The sequence below is a fragment of the Chaetodon trifascialis genome, chromosome 23 (assembly GCF_039877785.1).
Source record: "Chaetodon trifascialis isolate fChaTrf1 chromosome 23, fChaTrf1.hap1, whole genome shotgun sequence".
Lineage (NCBI taxonomy): Eukaryota > Metazoa > Chordata > Actinopteri > Chaetodontiformes > Chaetodontidae > Chaetodon > Chaetodon trifascialis.
In genome coordinates, this window is record NC_092078.1 from 11,337,399 (window position 1) to 11,363,740 (window position 26,342).

Genomic DNA, 26,342 nt, shown 5'->3' on the forward strand with positions numbered 1-26,342 from the left:
CTGTGGTATGTGTCAAGCTCTTAAAAACACTAGATCCAACAATTCCCATGATGCAACTCTATTATTAGATTCCACTACTTCCTAAATAACCACTTCCCTCCTGGAGTAAACAAGCAAAAACCTTCCGGGAAGCCTCTAAAGTAAAAGGTTTACAAACAGAAGAAGCTGACCATAAGACTTTCGTTGTGCGAGGCAATTAAATTCCCAAATGTCTCTCTATATAGATAGAATATTTAATTACACCTATGAACAAACTAGGACTTGTTGATCGATACATTAGTACAGTAATAAACACTTAAAATGTCCTTACATATGCAGACAACTCCACTATGGTGTGCTGTAAACCATTTATTACTTATAAATGCTTAATAGGGTGGTTAAAAAGAAAAGGCAAGGACCGAAAATGTTGACAGTTCTGACAGGAAAGTAAAACCACCAAACACACTGTTGCATATTTGAATTATCATCTTTATTTGTTTTATTATATACTTTGTGTTTTTACATAAAGAGACATATTTCTTTTACACATATAGATTATATGGTTAATTTGTATCTGTATATATGTACACCTTAAGTAAATCTTACATTAACACCAATAAAATAAAACATTTACAGTGCAAGAATGTTCATTAGTGGTCAACTCTCATGGTCGCTTACCCTGTAAACCACAACCAATGCCAAGCTCACATGCTAAACCGCTCTGCCTTTTGACATGATGCTATTCGCCGTTCCTCTCACCATCCACGCTCTCACGCAAAGATGGCATGAGAGCTTTGGAGAGAAGATAACAATGGTTGAGGGGTTTTTGGGAATGGAATTACACGGGTTGCAGGACTCAGACATTTTTGGAAAAATGCTTATTCTTTCTCTTGAGAGTTAGACAAGAAGATTGATGCTAAATATGAGGCTATCACAAGCTATTAGCTTAACTTAGCACAAAGACTGGAAAAATCTAGCACAGCCTACATATAACTCCCCCCAGAAAACTTCCTCTTCTACATGTTGAGCAGCTTGAACAAACAAGGTTTTTGAGGTGCTGGGAGGCAAATTTTTTTTTTTGTGCTAAGCTAACCAGGCGCAGGCTCCTGCTTCATATTTACTGCACTTCTCATCTAACTACTGGCAAGAAAGCAAAAAAAAAAGGTGCATTTCCCAAAATGTCAAACGATTCTTTCAAAGAGAGGGGTGAGTCGAAAACTAGAGGTGAGGTGTGATGGTGTCAAGTCATCATCACAAGAGTGTGTGTGTGGGCGCTTTGAGGGAAGAGTTTAATGGCAAATGTGCACAGGAGAATTTCACAAAGCACATGAGTCATCACAGAGGCCTGAAATTGACTCTTTCACTCCAGCCTCTGGAAATATACTACACGAGAGCACAGTAACAGTTTAACATATGAGTTTGGTTGATGCAGGCGTCGTACTTCTCTTTTGCCTGCAGGTCTTTAGCCTTTGCAAAATATGAGAAAACATGGTGTCAGCGTCACCAAGTCGCGCTGTTGCTGAATTCGAGGAAGCAATGTGGTATTTAAAGGCCTCGTTTTCATACGAGAGCCAGAACAGACATGTTTACAGGGTAATGTATGCTAATGAGATGTTGAGGAGTCTAAAAATAAACACTCTTGTGTTGTTTTTTTTGCTTTATAATACTATGATACTAGAGGGCCTTCATCGCTGTCCTTTTCCATTCTCACTAACAAAAAAGAAAATAAATAAAAGCGAATAAAATACATGTGGGAACCAATTCGGCTCTTGAAAAAACAAAACAAAACAGGTGTTATATTTACAAAGTAAAATGAGTTCTTGGTGTTTCTTTCTGAATGGATGCATAAAAGTGAACATCTATAGTTTGTCTAAGCTCAGCTGTACAGTCAGTGGGTAACCAGCCCAAATTCCTCGCATGCATTTTTCCTCACACATTCAGAGAATCTATTTACTATTATTTTACAGTTAATTCCTACGAAGCTGCTGTACAGAGGTCGTGTTGAGGTAAAGCGGGTGTTTCTGGCCAGCTCTAACAGGAAGGGGGCGCTCACGGAGAAGCGGTCACGCTCATTTTCTCGTGGGGTTTCGGACAGGAAGGACAGCGGGGGGACAGACGCATGGGGGATGCAATTCTTAACGACGACACACACGGTATATTGCTGTTAAATCTGTGATTTCCACATTCTATGTATCTTAAAGAGATTGTGATTATGATTTCTATTTCCAGTATAAAACACAGATTGGTGTTTTTTTTTTTTGGTTGTTTTTTTTTGCAGTTAGTTGCAAAATACTGGTAAGTATAACCTCTAGTCATAGATAAATATATGGATTGGTCATTGTGTGATGACTTCAAATGCAGATTGCACACATGCACACAAAAGCACCTTTGATTAGAAAAGAAATTGCACAAGTTTGATAGATATCATTGACCATACATGTTGACATTTTCTACATAGAGACTGAGCAGTGGTTTGCATTAAGAAGTTAAGAAACATGTTTGGAAAAAGTATACACTTTGGGATACAACTTCTTAAATGTTGATTGGTATTATTCACCTCCAAGTCTCTACTTTTACATGCAGTTAACTCCTTGGAACTACAAACCCGGGAGCTTGACTAGCCGGTGAGTTGAGCCCAGTTCTACTGTGAACAAAGCACTACACATTGACTAATCTAAATCAACCATGACGCTTAAACACTGTTAACTTCTTTTCAAATGTATTATTTTGACATTGACTTCATTAAGGAACTTCAACGAGCCTAAAGTACTCATGCCTTTTTTTTTCCAACCAGTGAAAGATATTGAAGGCTAGCATATATTTTGAGAAGCTAAACTTCAGTTAGGCTTTTTTTTTTCTTGCCTTTGTCAGTCGGTGTGTGTGAAGCATGAAAAGTTCTGTACAATCAGAACATGGTGTTCAGTGGCAAAAGAATAAAAAAAAAAAAGAGGAGCAGTTTGTCAAGACTACACGAACTCATATCGCTACAGTACATCTAATGCTACTTCTAATGTATTTTATGAGAATCCAAAAGTTAAAAAAAAAATCCTCTGAGGAGACATTCAGTGGTGAAAAATGACATCCGGCAGGGAAGAGGGGAAGAGCAAAAACGAATTTGCAAATAAGAAATAACAAAGAAGTTTGCCTGCCCAGCAAGAGTGTTTCATCCCTTGGTGCTCAGGTGCAAAACCCACAGGAGAGTCTCTCAGCTCAATACCATCAGACAGGAAACACATTCTGAACAAAGTTGTCCACAAATTCACTCTCGGCGACAGCGTCTTTGTCTGTTGAACTCGTGTGTGTGTGTGTGCGTGTGTTAAAATATGCTCACAATTTCAGCTCAGCCACTGCATTTATTATTGACAGTTTTATACAGTGCACCTCTTGTTTTTCCCACAGGAGGTCATTCTCCTCAACCCGTCCAGGTGTAGTCTTGGTTCCAGCTCATCTATTGAAACTAATGGCATGCATAATGCTTCTATATTTAGCTGGTACAGCCATACTCCCCCCCCCCGACCCACAAAACTGCCAATTATAATAATAATAAATAAAAATCCACTCAGGATCGGGCGACGCAAAACCAGCCAAGCCAAAGTCTTGTGCCCTTGTTGGTTTAACCCCTCCCCACCACCACCTGCTGACTGGAAATATAGGTAGATTCCATAGTTTTTTGTATGATTCTCTTGTCTGCTCCTCCTTATTCTTCTTTTAGTCCCGGGTTAAAGGATCACAAAGGTCAGGTGAGAGCGATGGCGGACAAGAAGGATGGTTGTGTTGGTGGTGGCTGTGGTAATGATGAGGGAGAGGAAGCGGGTCCTTGAAGGTCCTCAGACGGACACCGGACAGTTAATGACCTTGTCCTCCAGCATGACGCTGACCACCAGGAAGACGAAATACAGCATGAACATGATGAAGCCGAGCAGCTTGCTCATGCGCCACTTGCAGGCAGCGATGGAGATGATGACGAAGAGGAGCATGAGGAAGAGGAGCACGATGGCACAGAAGAGGCCGTTGGAGCTGACTTGCACCGGTTGGAGGCCTCTGAAAAGGGACCACATGAGCCAGGGGAACGGCAGCCTGCGAATACACAAACACGTGTCACATGAGTAGTGCGGTTTTTCCACCAGTGGGTGAAACATGATGCCGAATCAAAAACTAACCACACGTATTACTGGTTACTGAGGAACTACTGTTAACCCCTTGTGTAAAGGAAGCTTTAGAGGTGTACTCCAGGGTGCGTCGGTACACTGTGACATCACGGTAAGACTCAAATCACGCTTAGACAGCGTACCCAACAGTTATGTCGAAGATGTTGGAGCCCACGGAGCTGGATACAGCCATATCACCCAGCCCCTTGCGTGCCACAATAACACTGGTGATGAGGTCAGGGATGGAGGTTCCAGCTGCTAATATAGTCAGGCCCATAATCTCCTCTGTAATCCCAATGGTCTCTCCAACCTGCGAAAAAGGAAAAAAAAAAGGAATCTAAGATTAGTGGTAAATAAAACCTAATCTTTTGTTCCAGCTATTTTTAATTTCCTTGTGATGCTCGGGAGGTGACGGAGGTGACAAAACTCTAGCTCTGACAATCTCTTTGTTTTGAATAAGACAGCTGTAATTAATTATGAGTGGGTGGATTATCGAATGTGGTTTCATTTTAAATGTCAAGGACGGCGAATGCAGGGAAGAGCTGACTGCGTCTCTGTTTTTTGACAAGGATTATGCTTGTGTTGGGATTTTATAATGTCCTGCCATCATGATCACATGACGCCCAGTTATTTGTACAATGTCACGTCCCGGGGAGTGAACGGTGTACCTGGTGAGCCCACCACACCATTAGGTAGGAGAAGCATGCAATCCAGCAGATGGCACCCAGGAAGGTGACAGGGAAGAACTTCTTTGATGACTGAAAGATAAAGAAAGAGAGGAGAGAGCGAAGAGTGAACTCGGTGAATCAGGACTCCAAACTTATCCAGATAAAAGTGATGATGCTCTCGCTTTTCTTGGTGAACTATGTCTCACACACCGGTTTCCGGACGTCAGGCAGCGTTAGCCACAGGGGGAGGACGATGGGCATGATTAAGAGGTAGGTGAAGCGCTTGCGGGCAGATTCGGGCCAGGACAGGCTCAGAGGCTGGTCCTCCTCCTCCTCATCCTCAGCCTGAGAGGAAACACCAGAGAACAGAAAAAGGGAAAGGAGACAGAGGTTGCAAAACATTCATGAGAATGGGTAGTACACCTTAAAAGAAGCAATATGTGTTCATTTTTGGTCTGGGGACAGTCACGTAATCATGTTTGGGTGTCCACATGCCATATAGTGTAATCACTTGCTGTTTAATTTACCATCTGGGAATATCAGATAAATGTGAAATAAATAAGCTCACTGAGTTGAGTCATGCTTTGTGCATGCTCCTAAAGGGATGAAGGGAAAAAAATTCATTACAATCCAAGTGTCTCCTTTAGCTTGATAACTTGTCTCAATGGGATACACCTCTCCATAGCAACTATCCAGAGAGGCAGGCAGCACTCTTGCAACACAAGCACTTCAAGAGTGGAAAGACAGCACAGAGGTCTGCACAAATTGATGGCAGGACCTGGATGTGCACGTGCCTTTGCTCTGCAGTGACCTTAAGACAGAGGAGTCTGATGACTGTGATTTGGGAGATTGCGCCGAGCCTGGAGGGCTCTGCCTCTCCAGTCATCAGGGGCTCATCACTGCTGACTGCTGATGCCGGCTGCACTGGCAGACCCCCGGGGTCTGATTGGACCTGCCACTGGAATGCCAAGTGAGCCAAAGACTGTCACCTCTCTGCAGATCAGCATGAAGTAAGCTGTCACTGTCTGAAGATGACATATTCTGGCACCGCTGCCTCAGACAACTAAATTGTCTCTGCATCCACAGCATTAACCTACCTTACCTGCTTTTGTGCCTACTTCTGCAAAAGCAGACTGGTTCTTGTAAACTTAAATGGTACAACAACAAAGTCTTCTGAGAGCGGAAAGACATCTTGGGTCCCTTTGTATCCAATTATACAGCATGCTATGGAGCCGTGGGGACCTGCAGACAGCAGGTCCACACATGCAGATCTGAGCAGAACACACTGATGACCTAGAATGTGTCTCCTGCCCTTTTGAGAGTGATGTTAGCCAAGGTGTGTAAAAAAAAAATGTAATAAAGGGGAGCAAAAGACAGACAGGGATGGAAAGACATACAGCAGGGCAGATGTTGATAACAGATGTTGTTCAGTAAATAATAATTTTCCCAAGAAAACTATTTAAGTCTCAACAGCTTCAATCACATCATACCCACAGAGTGAATCAGAAATCTTGAAAGCTGGCTAACGCACAAATCATGAATCATATGGTGCTTATCCTGCTGTGACAGCTACTGCTGTTGAGTATTGCCTGGTAACCTTGGTAATCAGAGCTGCCAAACAAAAGGCAGCGCTTGCATCACTTAGCCTCAGCGTTCTGATTTCTCCTCCTCTCCGTGTCCAGATGGCTGCATTGTTGTCTGTTAAAAAGGCCTAAAAAACCCAAAACGTGAGGCTTTAGGAAGATCGATTCTGAGCCTCGTTCTCTGCTTTTCATAGATGTAAAGATGCGAGAGGCATGGGAACAGCTTCCTCTGATGGTCCAGCAGGGAAAGTTGCATTGCAGTTTGCCCTGCAGCTCTTTCATGGATATGTCGACTGCTGCAGGTGACTATTTCTGGCTGACGCTGCACACTATGAGTCTGTCATTTGTCTATTTATGATTTGCTTTACTTGATTTCTCTGCTAAAGTACCCCATAGAGCTGGTGCTCCCTTCGCTGAGATGGTTTCCAAATGCCAGCCCCTTGGGGGCATTTCCTGCCCTGTGGTGCCTCAGTTGGCAACACTGCCAACTCCGAGCTTAAAGGCACTGACTTTTACCATGCACCACAGAGCTGCGAGGGGAGGCGTGACATTTGCTATTTTTTTCCTTCCCGGAGGAAAGCGTGTGCGCTGGCACCTGGTGTGAGGCAGTGCTGACACTTTTTGTATGGTCACACACGCGTTGTAAGCACTGCCGCAATAAGGCTGCACCTTGATGCATTTGCATTGCTTTGTTGATCCAACTTTAAGCATCGTGTAACGGAGGGAATGTAGCCAACTATCTGAGTTTACTTTGATCTTTTCCTCCGCTTTTCACTCCAGAATACATGACGATGAGTTAGATCCTTTTTCGTGTTTTGGGGGGAAAAAAACCCCAATTGGTTTTGTGCACACAGTCCACCATGTACTTTTATATACTTGTGTCTTTCTTCAGAAAGTACACGCATTTCTTTGAACAGTTTGGCTGTTACAAGTGTCACATGAAAAGTGCCCCATTGTTTCACACAGAGGATTCATCTTTTCGGAACAGTTTGTCACTGTTATAGCTGTCATGGCGTGAATATCCGCATCTGCTATTTGGATTTACTTTTTTGACACCGAGGCTCCATCTGGATAAGAATTCCTCATACTATTTAGGTCAAAGAAAAGCAAACAGGGCCGTGATGTCACCTGCATCCTGATACACACATTGTTTTAGTTGTGATAAAAGACATAGGATGTGTCATAAATTCCTGTTGGTTATGATGAATTTCTTTAGTTTAGTATGTCATTGAAGAAGTGAATGCAAGAGCTTATTAATATTCAAACTGTGTGTTGAACACCGAAAATCCTGAATATATTTGCACAGGAAGACACATTGAGTCTTACCTTGAATGTGATCATCATTTATCTTTAAAAGACGCATTATAAAATCAGAACCAGATACATTTTCACCCTGCTTCTACACTATAGAATACTGCTTTAATTACAAATAAACTTTCATTTCTGAGGAATGTTTAATGATCTCTTCTGTCAGCGCAGCTCTTTAACAACAGAAATGGGAGCGGGGAAGCTGTGCAAGATTTTCATTTGACCTTAACTATCTCCTTATTCCCCATTCTTGGTTACCAAGGCATCCGGGAGGAATTGAGCAATTAGTATGACGGGGCCTCTGGCGTCACATGAAGGTGTGAACTGTTTCCAGCTACTTCCTAGCTGACAAAGACAGGTGCACTGTGGGACAGACCTCTAAAAATAGCGGCATGTGAGACTTTGGCATGCCGATAAGCGTCCAGCTCCTGCAGGTTCAGTGAATCACCACCTGGAAAAAGGTGTTTCTATGTTCCATCTATCGCGCTTTGAGCCTTCACCTCAAAAAGTTCACTTTTGAGGTGATTCTAAAAATGGTCTTTAAGTAGGCTGCCTCGATTTTTTTTTTTTTTTTTTTAGATGCAAAATATTTTCAGCTTCAGGCCAGTGATGACAGTTTGATCAGTAAAGACTATTATTAACCCAAGAGTGAGAGATCAGTCTGAAAACAGCTCGATGCAGTGAGAAAGATCAATACACACGGTCATGTTGCGAGTCAGGGCTCATCTTTTAACAGTTTCTTGTGCAGTCTATTCTGAGAACCTCCTCTATCCTTCCACACCAGTCTGTATCCAGACACTGCTGTATCTTAAAGTGCAACAATACCTATTGTCTACGTGCAGATGGATCGTATTTTTGAAGGATTGGGTTTTGATTGAAATGGGGATACATGCAAGATTAAAATCCCTATAGTTTCGTGGAGACCTTTGTATGCAAAGCTACTGGTCATGTTACAGTTCATTTGAAAAGCCGTTTACAAATCCTTGCAATACAAGGTCGGCTGAAAGAAAATAAAAAAGATTAATATCATGGGTTAGTGGCTTGAATCAAGGTAAACTGCATCAGATTAACCCAGAAAACAGCCTATGAAATTAGTTTTGCGGCCTCGAGGAAAAAAATATTCGGAGTATGTGGACGTGTAGGGCTGAGATTTGAAAAGTATTATGTAAGAGAAAAATCAGTTCATTTAAAGATACAATCCTAAAAATCATATTCAACTCATTTTTTTAAAATTCTGTTTATAGGCAGCATTTATTATGCAAACACTTTAAATGTATTTGCACACTTTAGGTACATCTTTATGTTTGGCAATGTAACGAATGCAGCAATATGGCTGACACGCCCGTCTCCTCCGCCTGCTTCCTTCTTAGTGTGCGACTTTGAATCGCTGCCCTCTTGCCTCAGAACCGTCTGCTGGCCTGGCGGGTCGCTGCATCCCACTGCCATCACTCATGCCAGCGCAACTGCTGCAGGTGCCATTCTGAGGCCTGGCTGAACGTCAAAGAGTTTGTGTGTGTGTGTGTGTGTGTGTGTGTGTGTGTGTGTGTGTGTGTTGAGGCATGTGTGCCAATGTGTTCATCTCCAGCGCCCAGTGGCGGGGAGCAGCAGGTGAGTGAGGAGTGTGATTACAGAACTCAGTGGGAGGAGGCGGGTCTTTGGCAGGTCTGGCTGAAGATGGAGGAACTCGCCGAGTGCATGCTGGGAAATTATCAGCAGTAGTGACCTGTGCCATAGTCAGTGCAACCTTTGCATCAATCACACTCAAGGTGGAACACAGACGCAGATGAGAGGCATAAAATATTCATAAATGTCTCTCTAACTTTGATATCTGTCTCTCAGTTTTGTTGCCTTTTCATAACAGGACCCATTCAGCCAGCTAGTGGCTGAAATTTGAATAAATCTTTATCAATTTACGGGGGTTTTCTTGCATACATGTGCGTGCCGTGACTTCTTACCGTTTCCCCCTCTTGCCCTGCCGTCCCATTCATGGGTGGCGTCACTTCCACTTCCACGCTGGAGCTGTTTGGGAGGTTCTTATCTGCGGGAAGTTTGAAGAACAATTGAAGTGAAAAGCTTTTCCGAGGAAGAGATGTCACGGACATGAGAGCGTTAGCTGTTATGACATGGAAAGAGGTGGGACACAGCACCTCAGCAACGATGGGCAGTTAACCCCTTCATCCCTATGGACACCAACTGTTTCAAAATACTTCTCTATGAAACTGATGAATTATGAGTTTTCCAGAGTTCCACAGCTTTGCTTTGCTTTGACGCTGGTGGATCTGCTGCACTTCTGATATTCTTTGTGCTGTTTGTGCACATTCTTATGTAAGATTTTGAATGCAGGTGTTTAATTATACCGTACGAGTATTTTTACACTGTCGTGTTGCTATTTTTAGTCGAGGGTCCAGTGCGTGGGATTTAGTGGCATCTCACAATGAGGTTCCAACCAGTGGAATACAGCTCGTGCTCAACCTCCCCTATGGTGGCTGCTAAAAATTCGAAAAAAAAAGGCAAAAGGCGCACTCGATTCAGAGTTTGATTTGTCCAGTCTGGGCTACAGTAGTATGATGCAATATGGTGGATTCTGTGGAAGAGCACCTACTCCCTCTGTAGATATAAAGAGCTCATTCTAAGTGAAAGGCCATGATGCTTATTTTCATCTTATTACACGCTCATGAAAACATAAATATTAAATTCCATTTCTGCCATATTCTGCCAATAGATGCGCCTAAATCTTACACACTGGACCTTTATTCAATTTTACAATTACATAAAACAGAGAAATAAGGATTTTCTTACATTTAACAAGCAGGAAGCTGCAAATATTTGTCATTTCCGTTTGACAACTGACCTAAATATCCACCAGCTAACTGAGTAACTGTTCATACTTCCATTTTATATTAAGGTGGAAAATGGTTATGACAGTGATGTAACTCTAAATAAGACTCACCGGACTCATTTAGAGACTGTAAAACTGAATGTGATGATAAAAGAGTGCTGCTCTCTCTGTGTGTGACGAGGGCGTGTTTGTCACTCATCTCCCTCGTCATATCCTGGTAGCTGATACGGCTCCATTTCATTTGAGGCCAGACTTACTTAACAGCCCTTTTTAAAATCCAAAGAGCCGAAAGCCATGTAATCAGATGATAAAACTATAATTGCGGTGGAAATTGCTTTAATCCAAGTGTGGTTGTGACAATTAGAGAGATTCTCAGATGGATAATGTGACTTGAAGAACACATGACCTCACTCCCTCACTTGGATGCTGTGACATTACAGGATAAAGACAGGATATGGATCTCATCACATGTACTGTATCATAGGCTAAACTACACTGACAGTCCATTTTCTTTTACTATGAATACCACAGACCAACTTTAACATACGTGAGGCCTGGAAAGTAAAGTACGCCGTGATGACTACCAGTCGTGCATTTTGATTGAGATGGTAATATGTTAATGCGGCGCTGTTAGCATAATTTCGCCTTGTTGAGGAACATCTATGTCTCGCTTTGATTCTGCTGCTCTGACTACATTGTGGGCCTGAAAGCGTCTCGTCTGGCCTCCTGTTTATCCTTTGGTCCAGTGCTCTTTGAAGTGAAAAACACACATAAATTACACTCGGCAGTGACAGCAATTGATTTAAATACTGCTCGAAGACAACAGTTGCGATCAATTTGGCAGTTCTTGCTAATGTCATGCTTGTTTAACATCAGATGTGATGCTTATTAACTATTTCAGTGGGCCATCCTAATGACTGATATAAGGAATGTTAAGCCCGGTAATGCCTATTCACGGACTTTTAGCAGCAGCAAACTCATCTTTGTGACTAATCAGTTGGTATTTAATCAAAGTAATAGTTTGACATTTTGGGAAATAAGCTTATTTGTTTCCTTGCCGAGAGCTGGATGAGAAGATTGCTAACGGGCTGCTGGGGGTAGCTTCGTATTTAGCGTGCAGACGTATCAACCTTCTCATCTCACTCTCAGTAAGAAAAGGCATTCACCTAAAATATCACATCTAAGGAAAATGAAAGAGCTTTTTACCTGATCGGCTTGCTACTCCATTGGCCTTCTCGCTGTCCTCCACTTGGCATTTCTTTTTAGCGATCTTGTGAAGGATGGATGCCTTCTCTCGAAATTTACCTGCAACAGAATCGCCACAGTGGTTAAACGTAGAACAGAGAGCTGCGCGCCGCAGCATCTTCAAAGCCTCTCGGCCTCGTCCCAGTCAGAGCTCCTTCGCCGTCACCTCTGACCCCGGACGGGCCACATTTCAAAAGCACAGCGCACACGGGGGGGGGGCGGTGGCTTTACACAAAACTGCCGTTCAAACAACATCGAGAGTCGATATGACGTCGCATATCATATACTGATGATCCTGCAATGTCCTGGTCCGTGGTGGAGGCAAAGCCAGCAGGGAGGGGATCTCTTGTGACGAGATCTGCCTGCTGGAGGTCAGATCTGCTCCTGTTCAGCTTTCAAACTCACAAGAGATGTCAGAGGCCAGCAGGGAACTAAAAGCAACCAAAGTTTTAGCTGGGGACAGCATCGCAGCATATCAAAAAGAACAAATTTAGCGGTTTAAGACATTATATCCACATATTGAAACAGGAAGCACCTGATCGTATCACTCTCATAGCTCTTAAATTTAGCTGTATTTAAGTGCCTCGTGTTTTTAGGTACAGTAGCTGTGCAAAAACAAATACTGTCACATGACATCATCTCCCAATCAGTGATCACTGGTGGTGATTAATATATTTTCACTGATAACATTTATTGATTCACTAAATCCCCTCATACTGGAAACATGATTCTGTGACGCAGCAGACTGAATTGAAACCAGTCATTAATTGAACATGACCTTGCGGCTTACATAAGCAGCGTGCCCTCTTGACAATACAAATAATGGCTCACGCAAGGCAGTTGTGCCTGACGATGACTGGCTGCTGGCTTGTGGAACAATGACTTTCTACGAAATCCTCACGGCCTGAAGTCCACCGACAACACACATAGGAACAACAATGCAGTCCAAATGCACAAAAATCATAAGGCGGTGCAGGTTTTTATGTTCCCATGTCGTACAAATATATTTTAAAAGTGCATGGCTATGCAGGCTGGGCGTATTGACCAGTTGTAGCCCTCAGTGTTTGCATTTGAAACCAAATTGTGAAAAAAAAAGTGTGTCATGATCTTTTGGCAGAAACCCTGCTGCGCGTCATGAACCTCGGCGCTGTCGTGTATCCATATCTAATTTCACCGACTTCCTGTGCGTGTCAGGTTTTGCATGCATCTCCAGCCTCCTCCCAAACAGCCAGCTGCAATCAATGTGAAAGATTTTTTCTTTTTCATTTTAAGAGCGCACGGCTGATTTGTCAGTGCTTGACACAGTGACGCGTCGATTCGTACTCCGCCCGACCATGTCAACACTGTCTGTGACCTTCTGGCAAAATCATTAACCACCCCAAGTCACTGCCGGCCTTCCTCCCGTCTCCTCTGTCTCGCTCTACATTTCTCCATCGCGCCTGCTTTTCTCACTCATCTGTCTTCGGCAAACACTATTTTTCTCTCACTTTGTCTTTTCATTGTTTGGCAACGCACAGCCCCTCCCCGCCTCTCTCTCTGTCAGACACACACAAAGACACACGCACGCATACTGTACATTTTCACAAGACAGCATCACACATTCCTCTGCCTTGACATCACTCACCTTCGGCGGCCATTGTCAGGTGATTGTGTACGGAAGTGAGTGCGTGTGTGCGTTCGAGATGTGGGCATGAGATCACTGCATCTGCTTGGATATGCAGGCAGCAGGGTTGTGCTTTGTGGTGTACGTATTCAAAAGGAAATTCTGAAATGTTCAAGGAAACCACTGTGGCATGATGACCTTTCAGTCCTAGCTGTGAAAATGATTCCACGAAGATCTGCAAAGGCAGAGAGCAGTGACGATGCACACGAAGGGTTTTAAGTTTTCAAGCTGGCCAGCAAACAGCAATACAGAGAGAAATGCCTTCTTTTTATGCCTTTACAGGCTGATTATTTCTCCAAAAACATATTGTCATACAACTTATGTACATTAAACCTAAGCTTATCTTCCAATATAAACCAATAAAACTTCATTTTGATTGTTTACAGTCCACAATCAATGTAATTCATTTTCATGTTGTAATCATTAGGTATGTGATTTAAAAGGTCAGCAAATTGCACCGACTTTCGCAATTGCAGCTGATAGTTAGCTTTCGCACCAATTTTTGTTCTCCAGCGTGGCTGGATTCAGCTAATGTCTCGCTTAATTATGTGGAATGACAAACTGATTTACAAAGATGTCCATCAAAATTAGTTTTTTGTTTTTTTTTTCCATTTAAAGACAGCTAGGAGAAGGGTTGTTCAGTTTTATCTTCAGCTAAGGTTAGTTGTGTCTATCTTGCAAGCTATTTTTTTACTAGATATAGTTTCCAGTTGCCATGCATTTCTATGGTAAAATACTTTTTAAACTATAAATAAAGAGTTTCACATTCAGGACTTAACTTAGTTCTGACAAAATATGTAGTTCCTGTGTTTTGCCTTTGCAGGGTGCGGTTTGAAACTTCATAATGCTTCAGCTCGGCGGGCAAAAAAGAAACTTCCCTTAAGATGCAGGAATCAAAGTGAGCACAAAGACACAAGCTTTAAAATTAACTGCGAAGCAAGATCAAGTTATTCTTGATTGAACGTCTGTGCAGTGTGGAAAAAAATGTTTCCTGGGAGGTCCATTTGAGCCGAACACACTGTCAGAGCCACCAATGTGCAAAATGATGACCCAATTGTGAAGTCTTTAAGAAATAACCAGCCCTTCCCTCGCTGCCGTTACACAGCCGCTCATTTTCCCTGTCAGCTCTGTCTGTTACGCAACCACCGGGCGGATGAGTCACTCCATTTGCCGAATTCAGCAACGTACGTCTTACGTGTGTGCACCCGCTGCTGGTGCAAGTGGAACCTCCAAGTGAGCTCTGAGGCATGGATGATGCATTTCTCAGCGACGCAGATGGGTAACAGGGCCAAAGAAAAAAAGAAAAGATAAAGAAAGAAAGAAGACCTTGTGGCTTGTATTGTCTGAGTGTGGGGCATGGGATGGCACGTTGTGCTGTGTGTGCGTGTTTGTGTGCGGTTTAACCAGCCTGCATACTGATAAATGTCTTCAAATTTGACCAAGAACCCAAAGAAGAAGCAGTGGCTTTCTCACAGAGTCAAACATAGGCAAGATATGACTGCAATTTTCTCGGTTTCTTTAAAATATTGTCAAGAAATAGAATAAAAATCCATAGAAAACACTACACACAGTGACACACAATATTCTGTGGGCAGAAAAAAAAATGAGGCAAAAATAAAAATGAGAATAAAAAGTAAATTCAAAAAAATGGCATGGCGACCACGATTTGCACTTAAGTCAGTGAAATCTCGGAGAGGTTGTCGAACTTAAAAGCCAAAAACTGTATGTCACAAGCAAACAAATAAGAAAAAAATATGCGGTCGGAGGTGCTGTTTGATGGTTAAGATGGAGAAAAACCAAGAAGGGATGACAGAAGCTGACTGAAAGAATCAAGTGAAAACTTTCAGGCTTACCTTCCTCAGTCATTGAGTGATAATATTTTAGTTTCCCATAAGTCCCAAGCTCTACAACATCACAGCAAAAGACAAGGGTAAGGCAACGAACACACAGAGAAAAGGAAAAGAGTGAACATGACAGAACAAGACAGGTCCGCTGCTTCTACATCACATACTGTACAAACACTCCCACAGGCACAGGGAGTGACATACAGAAAGACAACGGCTCTCCAAGTCATCACTGCATAAGTGCAAAACAAAGCGGCAAAGGTTGGATTACAAATCAAATACATTATAGTGTTACAGTAGCTCAGTCTGATAAAGGGCCTGCCAATGGCACAGGTTAGAGGGCTATTAGAGAAGATTTGCAAGTTTTATGGAGGGGGGAAGGGGCACTCAGTAGGCTAGAAAAAATAGAAGAGGTTCATACAAAGATATATTTAAAAAGAAAACAAACAGAACAGGAAAGTCAGAAGAGAATTTACTGGGTCAACATGCAACAAAAAGATGAGTCCTCCTCTCCTCTGCACGCAAGCTTATTCAAAGGCTTGATGACTCAGCGTTTTATTTCCACAATGAAACCCGAACAATTAATTTGATTCCCTGACTGTAGCAGCTCTTGGTGCTACGGTAAATAGACGGTCAGCACATCTGCATGATGAATTAGCCGGGAGTTCAAACCTGCAGCAACAGCTGAACGTGAAGCAGCAGGACAGAAGACAGCGGGCCACGAGGCTCGGCCACAGAGCTGTTTCAACAGTAATAAGTGACCGAGTGAGGCTTTGGTTTTTGGCATTGCTCTGTCCAGCTTTCTCCAACAACAGTTTTTCGGCCAGATAATAGAAGAGCTGCTTGCGAGGCACTGTTGGTTACAGCAACATAAACCAAAGCAACAGTATCTTCTCATCTCAATTCAGAAGTAATACTGAATAAATACAAAACAGTGTCCACTTGAAAGGGTCAGTTCACTCAAATTACAAAATATATATCTATTCTTTCGCCAAGCTTTTGTTGTATTTGCCCAGGTGATCTGTTTTCATGGGAACTACTCTACTTTTGATCGGTTGACAGTGTGATCCGTGTCTTATCGCAATGCTGAATCAAAACTATCTGCATGCTTCTCACCACTGGAAAAGTGATAACATTCTTGGTAACTTCCTGTCTACCTGCTTTCTCCTGTTTCAAACTGCTACTAGAGTAGATCATCAAGATGCACAGAGCTGATGGTGTGGTACAAAGAGGCTGTATTTTCATGTTATGCAAATTATGCTTGAAATGAACTACAAACTTCATTTGAAACACTGTCTTCATCCCCAACACCACATTCAAAATGAGTTTAACTGTTATTTAACAATCAAGCTCTCTTCTTTACCTCTCAAGCTACAGATGAATGCTGCCATACCGGCCAGGTCTCCTGTGTATAAGGAGTAATTCACGTCAAGAAACTGCTGCTAAACAAAGGTTAAGTAAATGAAATGTGTTTTTTATCATCTGGGAAACTGACCCATTAACTCTCCTCCTCAGCACAGACAGAGTGTTGTACATGCAGTCGGCATGCAGTGCTATAGTACAAGCACTCAGACTAATATCAAACTCTGCCCAACAGTGGGCGACCACTCCACTCCCATGTGAGAGGATTATGATGCCAACCTCATGCCAAATGCGAGACTTGGCAGCCCTGGAAACACAGTCTAACGAGATGAAAACACATCCCGCTGCAGAGTGTCTTGCTCATCTGCTGCACTCCCAGACAAGTGCCTCAATCCCGTATGATTACGCGATTTGGGTTTGAAGTGCACTATCACTGTAAGGCCCGCCTCTAACTGAGGCTGCTCAGAGGCCAATTAACCCACGACACAATCACTGCCCGCACGGCCGTCTGCTTGCCCTCTGCGACCAGGGACAGAGGGAGCCATGTTGTTGTTTACCGGGGGCCCTCTTGTCCTTGTGGTGTGACCTCTAAACCTCTGGTGTGCTGTGGGCTGAAGTGTGTGTGTGTGTGTGTGTGTGTGTGTGTGTGTGTGTGTGTGTGTGTGTGTGTGTGTGTGTGTGTGTGTGTGTGTGTGTGTGTGTGTGTGTGTGCATGCCCGCTCTGTCTGCTGGGGGTTGGGGTGTCAGGGAAATTCACAGTCTGTGCTGAAGCAAAAAGGCTTTTAACATTGATCCTTTCACCCACCCGGCACAGGGTGAGCCTGGAGGGGGGAGGATGTGTGTGTGTGTGTGTGTGTGAGTGTGTGTTGGTGGTGTGGCACAATGATGGGTGCTGGTTGGCTGGTTAGTTACGTAACATACTGGAAGTATGATTATCTATCAAAAAAATAAGGGGGGGGGGGGTAAGGGGTGGTCCCTATGAACATCAAAGGGTGAGTTTTGAGAAACACACTTATACTTGTCCTTTGAATGAAGCTGGTACCAGCACCTGGTTAGCTTAGCTTAACACAAAGGCTGGAAACAGCAGCACTACTAGTAGCCTATCTCATTTGTTCATTTCGTACAATTTGGAGTGTAAACATGTCAATTTGTGGTTTCAAAGGGCCTTAAGTGAATAATTCCAGCCCGGATCCCAAAAATTAATCATAAAGTGCTGAGCTTTAGAGGTGCCAGTAGGTGGATTTGGCTACTATTAGAGTCAGGCTAACTGTTTCCACTTGGTTCCAGTCTTTGTGCTAAGCTAACTGTCTGCAAAGGAGCAAATGAATATATTTCACAAAACATCAAACTATTGCTACTGTAAAAAATAATGACTCCCATTTAAAGACTAGTTTGAAAGTCATGCCAATAGCCTATAATTGTGATTTATTTTCTCCAAGACTATGGTACAAAATATGACCAGACATCACCTATTTTCCTGAATTCAAATATCCATGGTAAACATATGAAAAATGTGTGCTTTGATGAAAACATGTCTCATTTATGTTTTAATACATTACAAATACAGTATATTATTCACTACAGAAGATGCTGCCATTTCAGAAACATGCCTGAGTCAACTTGTTGCTGGTGTTATATATAACCTATTGCTATAAAAGATGGCAAAAGACAGTGTTACCCTGAAAGAAATAAAGAAAAAATTACAGCAGAATATCAATATAATATATCTACATTAATGGAAAATATATTTCCGTTGTACAAGGGGTGGGAGGTCAGTGAAAGTGAGTGCATTATTGAACCATGTGATCAATGGGGCCTTGGGTCACCACACAGACAGTACTGCTGGCAGGGGGGAGCAGCAGTATGAGGCACACTGGAAAAGTTGCCTGATAAATGGATTTGCCTCGAAATGACTTAGAAGCATAGAAAATTCTGAATTTATGCTCCCTTTTCCATGATTGCTGCCTCATTTGCTTATTCATTTCATACTGTTTAGATATGAATTACACAAATTATGCACACACATAAACCTCGTTCGCTGCCCTTTGGCGGATTTCCTTCCGTGCCTGCATCGAAAACCTCCAATGAAACAGCGGTCCTCTTTTGCCTCACCAGTTTACCCAATAAGTCTGCCAACATGGGTGGATCACGGTTTACCCACATGACCTTGCCCATTCTGCGCTCAGGCTGTGGAGGACTTTGGTACGAAGTCTGCTCAATAAAAATGTCAACAAGGATGCCACAGTGGCATTGTGAGTGATCTTTCCAGTCTCTCTCAGTGAGATAATGATCTTATTGAAAGCGTCCGATGTGGTCTGGGCCAGTATATTTATAGCGCTGCACTACATCATCACAGAGCAGTGATGTTAACACGGTTAACATTAGGGTTATTGTTTAAAATATATGCATTTTTATCAATGTACCACCACTATATGGTCTGTGGTAATATACCATATTGAGGTCAACCTCAGCTATGGACGTGCACAGACTCACCACCAGAGTTCAGATCTCGGGGTGATAAATCTTATTGCAGGGCTCGAGCTGAAGGCACGCACGCACCCTGAATTCTGAGTGCTGTTTTAGGAGGCTTGTCTCAGACATCCACTGAGAGCTCAGACAGTAGAGTGAGAGCCACTCTGCCCTTATCCCTCCCCATCTCTCTTTGTAGTTCAATATTTGATGCCACTCTTAAGTGATATTGTTTGTAGCTCCACACTGATGGAAAAAGAGATGCGGGCACTTGCGCCTGGAACTTACTGTACCAGACCTTTACAATGGTCTCTCCAATGAAAAACATGCAGGATTAAAGGTCTGTTATTAGACTGAAGGGCATTCACGATAACAAGAACAAGAGAGCCGCTGTTCTCGGACATAATTTGGATGCTGAATTAGCAGCTACTGTATCGCTCGGGGAGCATGTGAATACTTAAATCGATAACAGTTTGGTGGGAACAGCTAATTGTAAAAGGCTGTCGAGGGAAACTAATTTTAGTCCGTTGCCATAATCGCTCTGTCAAACTATAGTGACTCTGAATCCTGACAAAGGACATGTGAGGAGGACTGAAGCTGGCAACTTTTCTCCATCTGTCCAAGACACAAATTCATGACCTAAGCACAACGCTGTCAAGTTGAGAGACCGAGGACGTGATACACCATCTTCTTCCGACACCGCTGGCATGTTTAGCTGAGCGTCTGCAAGGCAAAGGACCCTCACAAAGCAGGAGTTTAAGGACAACACAGACAGGGAAAACCCAAATCACTCCTTTTGGGTTTCTGCCTGTCTCACACAGAGCAATAATACAAAGCTAGAACTAAATGGAGGTCATAAGAGGAGAGAGAGGATTGGGGACAATGGGGAAAACAATGCAGAAATGGTTACAGAGGGTTTCCAGGGAGAATACATCCACAGAGGAGAATGAGGTATTTGAAGAAGAGTCTGCAGAGATGGACAATACAGAATTGACATACAATACAGCGGCACTTGGGAAATGTATACATAGGGGACACGTCGGGCAAGAGAGTTGCCTCCAGGCTGTTGGAATGAGAACAAACAGATTTTTTTTGGGGGGGGGGGGGAGGGGGAGGATACAGAAATTAGAGGAGTAACTCACCAGAGTCAGCAAATTCTGAGGGGACAGTAAAAGAAAGAGAGATAGGAAGACAGAAACAGAGAAAAGATAAATCCAGGTGATATTTAGTGTGATAGCCCACATTTAATCACTGATAGGTTTTATTCCAAGATGAGAGTCCATTATGTCAGACTAGAAGTCCAATGATTTGAACTTGAAATAACTTGACAATTTGGGAGATGTGCTTTTTTGATTTCTTGCCAAGACGAGAAGATTGATACCACTTTGACAGCTCGACACTAAATGTGAAACTGGGGCATGGGAACAGTTAGCTTAGCTTAGCTTAGCTTAGCTTAGCTTAGCACAAAGATGTGAAGCAGGGGGAATCAGCTAGCTTGGTTCTGCCCAGAGGAGAGAAAATGCACCTACTACCTTTAAAGCTCTCGAAACGTTTTAAATATATATTTTTGCTTCTTTAATCTGGTAAAAAATTGAAGGCGTGGTAGACTCCAGTAAGTCACTGTGTCCATAAAGAGAAATAGCTTAGCTTAGCTTAGCTTAGCTTAGCTTAGCATAAAAACAACACAATTTGTCATTTTTACACTTAGGTTATTGTAAGGATTGCCCAAACAGAATGTAAGGAGTTAATAAATTAGATTTTAAGGTGCTGTTAGGGGCATTTTCTTACCTTCAGACAGAGCTAGCTGTTTCCCCGTGCTTCCAGTATTTATGCTAAGCTAAGCTAGGTCTGCTTTAGCTTCATAGTCAATAGACAGCTATGAGAGCGGTAGCAATCTTTATAACTATCTCTCAGCAAGAAATCGAATAAGCGCACTTCCCAAAATGTTGAAGTATGTCTTTAAAAGAGTCACACAGCATGGCCACACGCACACTCTCAGACACCTAAAACAAGAGTATTTCAAAGCTTGGCCAGACTTCATGTTGTCTGCCCATCGTTGCAAAAATGAAACCTACTTGTGTTAGGTGAAAAGAACACGTGGCAGGGTAATAAAATATAATGAGGAATTTGAATAATAATTTCAATTTATTCAGTCAGCCACAATACAGATCAAATACTGGAGGAAGAAGGGAACAATAAAGGAGTGAACAGTCATGAAAAACCATCAAAACACAAACACACACAGACATACAAGTACACACACACACACACATATATGTACACTCACACACGGACACTCACACACGGACACGCACACACACACACACACACACACACACACACACACACACACACACACACACACACACACACACACACACACACACACCTCTAACTACCCCGACTCTAAAAGCCTTACAAGTGAAAGGTAACCAGTTCCCAGTACCAGCAGCAAAACCTCAGACTCTCCTTTGGCTCTGAAGCGCAGGCGACTTTATTTTAAGAAATATCTATGAAAAATGTATGGATGGAGTCCTGCCAGCTCCCGCCCCGCGGCCCCGCTGGGCTACACTTAAAGCCTGAGAGCACGTGAGGACAAGCATCACAGCCTCCGTCTTTGATGAGTGCACCTGTTCGTCTCTTGCCACGCTACGAGCTTGCCAACAAAAACGCTCCTTTGCATTAATTCAATCAGTAAATGTGCAAAGAACACAGTCACTCATCTCTGAATGGGGCCGAACTTTTATCGGGACCCTTACAGTAATGGATCAATGAAATTATTTAATGTGCTGAACGAACGAGGCGTGTGATGAGTGCATTTTTGAAAACGTGGTCGACAGCACTATCAGCATTATATGTTCAGTGGAGCTTGTGAAAACTTCCACTGTGCTACATGGAAATTTCAAAATAATATATTCAAATCAAACTGGAGCCCGAAGTGTTGAGCTTTTGTTCTCTGCGGCAATTAATTCAGTCCTCAAGTCATGTCACACCGTAGTTGTTGTTTCAGTGCATTCATTTTCAGTCAATTTGTCAAAAGACTCATCGATCAAATCTGGTGTTACAGCCTCGCATTTCCGCTGCATTCACACTAAATCAGAATTTGCCTGTTTGACCATTTTAAACTCACTATTAAGAAACAGCATATTCGGTACACATAAGAAAATGAATTTTTACATGAATTCTCAAGATGCTTGGTTGTGATTCAGACCCAAACACAAGCAAAAACAGGTGGCTTTTGATAATCCACTCCATTAACCTTCATGCAGTCAAACAAGGAGTAAATATTCCAGTCAGCCATCATCAGAGCATGTTTGATGCCCTTAAGAGGACCAAATGACAAATGGCTCTCCAACGAGCAGCAAGGCCGGCAATGTATGACCCTCTCTTGTGCATATACGACTGGCCAAACAGACTTCCATTCCCCCAGCGGGCTATGATTTACATTTTAATCACTGAGATGGAGAGATGAATACACTCAGAGACGAGATGCCTTGGATTCAGTGTACAACAATGCGTTGATGCATGTTAATGGGCACTTTATGGTCCGTCTTGGCACAGCTTATTAATCTTTCCTGAGCTGACTCATTCCAGGTTTGGCTTTCAAGGAATGTGCAGTCATTTCGGAGAAAGCCGAAATGCCTCCTCACTGCTGAGCAGACGTCTGCTAATGCGATCACGTCCATCCAGACGGGAAATATGAAGCCTGGCTATTGTTTGATGCTTACAAATGGCACTCTGACCTTGTGGAATTCTGTTTTGTAGTCACACTGACCCTGCCGCTTTTAATCAAACCGCACAGACCGTAAATACACTTCTAAGAAAACTAAAAAAGGGATAAGGGGAATAAAAAACAGAATTAGTTTCAACATTAATATTCATTTTCAGAAGATTAGGATTCATCATGCCATGAGATGCTGCCTCCACATCCAATTCAGAGAGCTTTCACGAAAGCTAAAAAAAGAAGACACTCTACTGACAATTCTCCAAACCCTCCCCCAGCCCCCGTTGCCTGCTTGTTCCCCACTAATGTGAATTTTTCTTGCCCTTCGTCTTTTCGCGGTGGGTTGAGAATGAGATGACACTGCACCTCCCGCCGGCGTATTAACATATTCATCCCCTGCGCCGAGCACTGACACTGCCGTTTTACATTTCCTTTAGCTAAGCTAATAGGCCTTCATCTTGGATTAAAGGAAAATGATCTTCCACCTCAGCTGAGCTCTGACACAGCAGCAAGCTCACCTTGTCTCGTACAGACTATTTTTTAAAAAGGGATCAATTCAGTCTTGGCATATCGGGGGTTCAAGCAGTATTTCTAAACATCGGTGGTGGAGACACTGGACTTGAAGGGATGTGTAATGTGCGGTGTCTATGAATGGAAGCCAATACTTTTTATTGGAAGGACTGAATTAGAAACATCGCAAAAACACCATACTGATGCTTGGTGCTTTTGTAGAATGTGAGCTCAAGTTCCCTGCATGAACGTCTTGAATGTGCTCAAAACCTTTTCCCGTTAAGATGTTGAATTTTTCGGTTTACATGCATTTCCAGAACATGTGGAAACGGGATTTGGGTCATTTTAAGAGAAAAAGACGAGAATGAAGACAAGTTCAAGGCAAGATCAACCTGAAAATAGACGATTATGGACATAATCGAGGAACGCCTGTGCTGTATGTGCTGTGAGACTCGTGTGCTGTGAAATCCATCACTGAAGACGGGCTTGCTGTGCACAGTTCCTCTTGACTGTCTTACCTTCACTTAAAGGATCCAATGTGTGAATCATCAGCTGGAAAATACTGTTCCTCATCAAGCTGTTGTGCAGGGAGGCGGAACTACCCCCCCTCTGAAGCCGAGGCCTGGCCTGTGAGAGGAGAAACAAGGTGTCAGTCAAACATCCTGCTGCCTAGGATGGGACTTTTTACCTAGGACATGTTTCTTATGTGCAAAAAATACATTACTTTGATCCAACAACTGGTTCTTATAAATCACATATACTGATATTAACATCAGTCTATCAATTGTAAGTACTTTACTAGAGCCATTTCTAATCCAAGCTGTTTGGAATATGGTTCCCTAATCCTCTTTTGCATAAAACCCCTAAGCAGAACCTGCAACCCAGTAAAACTATCATAAAGTGCGTCTGCTTCTTAAAAATATCAGCCCCGCGGGTTGAGACAGGCATTTAAGTGGCATATGAGGCCTTTCTTCCAAAACAACCCTCGCCAAGGTCACTCCAGCAGTCGAAGCTGAACTTGAGAACTGTGGGAAATTAGGCGCAGTTGCAGGCGGCAGCTGTTTGGAGTGTGTCCCCCTTCAGCTGCCCACAGGTGATGCGTAGGCACAGGAGGTGTCGGGTGCTAATTCACAGGCCAATATGGGTGTGAGCGGGAGGCAAGGGAGACATGTAGACTGGCAGGGCTTGTGTTAGATGTGTCTTCTCGGTGCGACCCTGATGATTCTCCTTCTGCTGCTCTGTTTTATCTTCTCCCATTGCAATCGGGATGAAAACTAAACACTGTGGCACGCTTGTTGGAAAGTATACAAGCATTAAAAGAGTCTTAGGTTTTCAAAACACATGCTCCTTCCTCGATTGTCTTTTGCATGCCGTGTACAAACTGTAACTTGCACAAATGCTTCGGAAAACAGACGGAGCTCGTCTCCGTGCACGGGGAGGCTGGAGGTTAGAGATAACAGCGTACATGTCTCGTTCACACTATGGTGGGAGAAACACAAGTTACGCTACTACGTCTACACAGAAACAGGGACAAACACAGAAGCAGACGGGAAGAGTGTCAATCAGACAGGACCTACCGACAACTTGCCGTCATCCTCTGGTGCCCCCGGACTTGCCTTCTCATCCAACACAGAGAGAAGAAGAAGTAAAAGGGGGGGAGAGGGAGAGAAAGAGAAAACAGGACATAGATGTGAAGCATGCCGCACACAACCACACAGACAAGATGAAAAGACGGTAGAGAGAGACATTACAGTGATGGTGATGACTGACTGTGATGTAAGTGGACAAGACTTGAGGGACACATTCCTCCCCACTGCTGTGCCTGCTGTCAGTCGCAAGCTGAGCAAGATTGGATTGTCTACTTGAATTTCCTTGAGATTCATTCAAAAACGTCATTTCAGTTTCCCTAATTTGACTCAAGGACGTCGGCTCATATCACAATTCCTGGCATGTCTTGGTAAACACTGTAAAGGCAGTCTAAAGAGTGAAGAGGCAAAAATGTAATAAGTTTTGGGAGATACACTTATTTACATTGTTGCCAAGACCTTGAAAAGATTGATACCACTATGATGCTTATTGTACTGTAATTTAAATATGAAGATATAGCCTGCAGCCAGTTAGCTTAGCGTAGCACAAAGACTGGAAGTGAAGGGAAACTGCTAGCCTCGCTGAGTCTAAAGGTAACAAAGGTAACATAATCTGTCAACCATGTAGAAGACTGCTAAATAGTAAAGATAAGTACAAGGAATCGTTTGAAATTTCAGAACGTCAGTGAGCAGTTAGCTTAGCAAAACAGGGGGACAAAGTTAGCTTGGGAAACAGCTAGCCTTAGCCATGTGTCTAATTTGTTTAATTTGTGCAAATTCAAAACACAGCAACAAATAGATATAACATGTTAATTAGTGAGCTTCATCTGTGCTGATAGTTGGATTTTGTTTGGACAGAGCTGTTCGTGCTAAGTTAAGCTAACTATAAACTAGCTGAAGCTGAATATTTAATGGGCCATGACATGTATCTTCTCATTTAACTCTCAGTAAGAATAATCATATTTCCCAAAATGTCAAACTATTCCCGGAAGTAAACAAAATCGTGTCCTGAGGGTCCAAAAATCTTGAAAACTTTGCCTTGCAGTTTCATGGTGCCAGTTTTAATGTGATATCTTTGCCTTTGAGGGCGTGTATGTGCCAGATCATGCCAAAGTGACTCTGGTCTTTCAACAATCACTCAGTTCTCTGCTATCATTCCCAGCGGGCCTATTTGGCATGTGCAGCACTGTAACACAGTCTATTTTTGAAACAAAAGCCTTTCACCAACTGCCTGACTGAACCGTGCTCACTCGCTCCAAAAACGTGTGTGTGAAATATCAGTCGCTTAAGGCCCCTCTGTTTCGAACTGCAAGGGAACAAACACAAAGCTTTGTTCAGATCTTAGCATATCAAGGCTTTGTTTCACAGCCTACACAGTTTTCAGACAGAAACATGGAAATCTTAAATGTGGAGG

At 42.9% G+C, this 26,342-nt stretch overlaps 1 protein-coding gene across 8 annotated transcripts in view; it reads right to left on the reverse strand.

The window, feature by feature from the left end:
• Positions 1-447: 447 nt before the first annotated feature.
• LOC139351032 (sodium/potassium/calcium exchanger 2-like) overlaps positions 448-26,342 on the reverse strand; it is a 42,082-nt gene continuing 16,187 nt past the window's right edge. For 2 of the 8 annotated variants that reach the window (XM_070992670.1, XM_070992671.1), the window contains exons 3-9: positions 23,861-23,969; positions 11,732-11,830; positions 9,642-9,724; positions 5,006-5,140; positions 4,796-4,885; positions 4,271-4,437; positions 448-4,056 (exon numbers count right to left, since the gene is read on the reverse strand). In XM_070992670.1, coding sequence (XP_070848771.1) covers positions 3,807-4,056; positions 4,271-4,437; positions 4,796-4,885; positions 5,006-5,140; positions 9,642-9,724; positions 11,732-11,830; positions 23,861-23,969 — 933 coding nt within the window. In that variant the 3' untranslated portion in view covers positions 448-3,806. Of the gene's footprint in view, positions 4,057-4,270; positions 4,438-4,795; positions 4,886-5,005; positions 5,141-9,641; positions 9,725-11,731; positions 11,831-15,286; positions 15,338-20,250; positions 20,266-23,860; positions 23,970-24,919; positions 24,967-26,342 lie in introns of all 8 variants that reach the window. The other 6 variants (XM_070992665.1, XM_070992664.1, XM_070992666.1 and 3 more) reach the window with 6 other exon arrangements.